The 4,500-nt window shown below is 43.6% G+C and overlaps 1 protein-coding gene across 1 annotated transcript in view; it reads left to right on the plus strand.

The window, feature by feature from the left end:
- The window catches only part of TXN (thioredoxin), a 14,998-nt gene that overhangs the window by 2,995 nt on the left and 7,503 nt on the right, over nucleotides 1–4,500 (plus strand). Inside the window, exons 2-3 of the mRNA XM_007936723.2 lie at nucleotides 287–391; nucleotides 1,175–1,234. Coding sequence (XP_007934914.1) covers nucleotides 287–391; nucleotides 1,175–1,234 — 165 coding nt within the window. The remainder of the gene's footprint in view (nucleotides 1–286; nucleotides 392–1,174; nucleotides 1,235–4,500) is intronic.

Genomic DNA, 4,500 nt, shown 5'->3' on the forward strand with positions numbered 1-4,500 from the left:
TTCTGTTTTTATTTTACTTTAATTAGCTTAGCTATAGATTATAAAATAAATCCATGAAGACATGTATATTGATATACTGTAAACATTGCATCTTGTTTCATTTATGACAGCACCAGTATTTAGGGTAGCTTTGAACCTAGTTCTTTGGGTTTTGTTTTTTTTTCCCTCCACTTTTACTAGAAATGAGTCCTGAAAGCAGGACCTCCCCATTGTGCTTTCTGTCCTGTTGAGGTTCCAAGGCTTTCAGAAATGAAACAGTTTAGCATGTGTTATTTTCCCTCCTTAGGAAGATTTTCAGGCAGCCTTGAACAGTGCTGGAGATAAACTCGTAGTAGTTGACTTCTCAGCCACATGGTGCGGGCCTTGCAAAATGATCAAGCCTTTCTATCATGTGAGTATCACACCTACATTGGAAGAGGTTTGTTTTTATGGGGGTTGGTGGTCACAGAGCTAAGGAAAAAGGACAGTAAAGCGTTTTTTTTTTTTTCCCCCTCTCCACTTGCTGGATCTCTGGTCTACAAGTAGTAGTGTAACATCTTAAATCATTTAGGTTTGATACATGTAGGTCCTTTAAGACAACTTTCTGAAGTTAGGTTGTTGTTGTTATGTGCCATCGAGTTGGCCCCGACTCATAGCGACCCTCCTTGGGTTTCCAAGGCGGTATCACTACGGAAGTAGGATTGCCTAACCTTAGTTTGTATTAAATTATTTAACCTTTATTGAACCTGGGACATAGACCCTGTTTGAAATGCAGGCCTCAAAGTTAATGTGCCAGATTATTTAACAGCAGTAAGAATTTTATTCAGAGAATGTATAAAAACCAAAAAACCCAACTCATTGCCATCAAGTCGAGTCTGAACTTATAGCAAGCCCCACTGGGTTTCCTAGGTGGTAAATCTTCACAGAAGTAGATTGCCCCATCTTCCTTCCACGGGGTGGTTGGTAGGTTTGAACCACCAACCTGATTAGCAGGCAAATGCCTTAGGCACTGCACCACCAGAGCTCCTTCAGAGAACACATGTGTCTTTGAAATACCTACTGGGTACCCTAGTCTAAAGTTTTGGAATTTTAATTCTTCTCTATTTTTATTAAGGTTCCATTTAAGAAGCGTGACTATATTGACTGCCATTACCAGTTTTAAATCTTGTTGGCTTTTTTCTTTGACATTTTCCAGTCCCTCTCTGAAAAGTATGGCAATGTGGTGTTCCTCGAAGTTGATGTGGATGACTGTCAGGTACGTGGTTGGAAATGCAGAATACTGCCTAGGTCTCACCCTGGCCTTCTCTGAAATGCACAGTGCTTGTTGTCATCAGTATGTCAGATACTACTCAAACTCTACCCTGGTCAGAAGTTCCATTTTGGAAGAACAGGTAACTGCTGACTGTGAGCTCATCCCACGTCTCAGGAGCTTTGTCCATCACATCCTGGTGAGCACAGTGATGATCAGGGCTTCTGTACCTGGCAGGCGGCCACCTGCCTAACACCTGCATCCTACCTGTAACGTTCAGAGATGTTCAATAAGTAGGTACCGAGTTTAATTATTATTAAACCATAGATTTGATAGTGTCACAAAACAAATTAGAAAAAGTCACAAATGTTAAGGTGCTTTGTGAGTTTCTGATGATACAGGAAAGGGATTTCATAAACCTTGTGATACCAGGTGATTAGAAAACGCAAATGTTTTAAAGAACAACCACCAAGGTGCCTGATAACAGGAGTTGAGAGTGATTTCGAGGGAAATTCAGGGTTGAAGACTTAATATAGCACTTGTTGTATACCTGGCCCTACTCTGTATGTGTTTCAAGTATTGATTACTTAATCCTTGGTGCTGTTATCATCCCCGTTTATAGATACCAAAAACAGAAAAAAGAAACCCATTGATTCTGACTCACAGGACCCGTAGAGCACAGAGTAGAGCTGCCTCATAGTCTCTGAGGCTGTAATCCTTACGGAAGCAGATTGCCACATCTCTCTCCCACGTAGCCACTGGTAGATTTGAACCATTGACCTTTTGGTTAGCAGGTGAACACTTAACCATTGCACCCTAATAAATAGAGAAGTCATCCCTGGAGTTACAGTTAGTAAATGGTAGTGGCAGGATTTAAAATAAGGTAGTCTGGCTTCTGAACTCTTGGTCTCAGCCACCACACCTGGAGAGTACTGTCTTATGTGGATGCAGATCAGGTTCTCAGCATGTGGCCCCACCTCACAGCCCACAGAACTTGACAGCCTGTTAAGGTGCATCACCTTGGGACTCCTTACACACGTGTGAGCCAGTATGCAGGCTTATGTTTTTGCCTTGCCCTATGGGCAGAGGGAGTTAGCTGCTCCGTGATGGTGTATTGTGTCAGCATAGGTGCTTGACCTGGGTCCAGTGGAACTTTCTGTGACTTTCTGCTTTAGGCTGATCCTTGTCTTCTTCAGCCTGGCTTGGTTCTTGGTGTCCTGCCCATCCACCTCCCAAAGTTGCATATTCATTACACAAACATAGGCTGCCTGGAAGGTCAGTGTTGTTGTTATGTGCTGACGAGTTGGACCCAACTCATAGTGACCCCTCCTTGGGTTTCCAAGGCAATATCACTATGGAAGTAGATTGCCCAACCTTCCTTCTGAGGAGTGGCTGGTGGGTTTGAACCGCCAGCCTCTGGTTAGGCACTATGCTACCAGAGCTCCTGAAAGGTCAATAGGAACAGGTATATGGCAACACTTTATAAATCTGTCAGGATCTCTGTGACTCGCACCTTGTTTTTCTCCTCCTGCTCGTTTTTATGAGGACTTAGCCAAAACAAACAAATGAAAAAGAGGAAGACCCTCGCTGAGATGGATTGACCCAGTAGCTGCAGTGGGCTCAAACACAGGAACAGTTGTGAGACAGCGCAAGACTGGACAGTTTTTTGTTCTGTTGTATAAGGGGTCCCTGTGAGTCAAAACCAACTCGGCAGCACCTAACCACCAAAAAACTGCATGTTCCCAGTCCATGTCCTGGTCCACTCACACCTTTGCTTGCTGTCTCCTCTACCTGACACAGCCTTTCCTTCCTGCTTCCTGTGCCTGCCTGCCTTCTACTCATAGGTGTCACGTCCCCTGTAGAACCCTTGCCCAGCTACCCCTTTTACACCCCAGTTAGGGTCATGTCCTCTGTGTCCCCATGATGTTTTTGCCCCTCTTCTGTGGCACAGAGGGCAGATGGAGGGGCCCGGTAGCTAGACTGCTAGCTTGCTTTCCAGCTGTGTCAGTTGTTAGCTGTGCAGTCTCTGTTGTTTCTCCTCCCTGGGCCTGAGTTTGATTCTCTGTAAACTGGTGATAATGCTCTGATACCATAAGGTAGTTGTCAAGATTAAATGAGATGTTCCCTTTATGTTGCTCAGAACGGGGCCTGGCACACTGTAAAAAGTCTATAATATCTTAACTGTTTTTCCAGTGACTGCTTGGTGTTTGTCTACCACCACTAGTCTAAATTTCTAGAGGTCAGTGATCTTGTCCTAAAATGCCCTGTTGTTTTTTTTTTTTAAATGAGAAGGAAAAATTGCATGTGTTTCTGAACAAAGCCCTTGCTCTCTGTTTTAACCAAACTTTCTTTTCTTTTTCATATGGTGACCTTAGCTATGCACCTGGAAAAGACTAGAAAAACTTGTACCTGGTATATACCCCATCAGACAACAACATTAATTTTCATTTTGAGTAATAACTAATATGTTCTAGGGGATGGGAAAGCCCTTTACATATATTAGTAGCTCATCTAATCATCACAATGACTGTGAGAATGGGTCCTGTTAGCATCCCCTCTGAACAGATAATGTACGATGGTGGGTGGAGTTGCTTGGTCAGGGCAAAGCCTGTGTGGTTGACTACTGCACTGTACTGTCCACGGACAGGTGCTCTTACTACCTCAATTCAAAACCTTTGGCAAGTGGATGGGCAGAGCAGTCTAGGACTTAGGACAGAGTGTACTGGGGCCACACTCGTCATTATCTGAACTTGTCTTCCTTAACCTTGAAGTGACCCTCTCACAGATTGGGGACCTTTTACTTTGCCTCCTGGTATTCTAAAGATTAAGTAGCATATAGTTTTGTTGTATTTTTTTCAATGTTTATTGTGATTTGGATGAAAGTTTACAGAGCAAACACATATGCTCCATGACATTAATTAATTCCCAGAAGTAGCACATAAACCAAAAGCAAACTCACTGCTGTCCGTCGATTCCGACTCACAGTGATCCCCATTGGCTTTCTTTCCTGAGGCAGTAAATCTTTACAGAAGTAGATTGCCCCATCTGTCTTTGGCAGAGCCACTCGTGGGTTTGAACCACCAACTTTCTGGTTGGCAGTCAAATGCCTTAGGCACTGCGCCACCAGAGCTCCTTCACAAGTAGCATATAGGTTTTAATGAAAGTATCCCTAAACACTTGGGCTATGAGAAAAGTCTTTTAGGTGTAATAGATTCCAAAGGGCAGGGTAAGTAGGAGGGCATGGCCATACCAAAATCACTGGTACCCAGACC

The sequence above is a fragment of the Orycteropus afer genome, unplaced genomic scaffold, assembly GCF_000298275.1.
Source record: "Orycteropus afer afer isolate SDZICR_OR568_19922 unplaced genomic scaffold, OryAfe1.0 scaffold00037, whole genome shotgun sequence".
NCBI classification, from domain to species: domain Eukaryota; kingdom Metazoa; phylum Chordata; class Mammalia; order Tubulidentata; family Orycteropodidae; genus Orycteropus; species Orycteropus afer.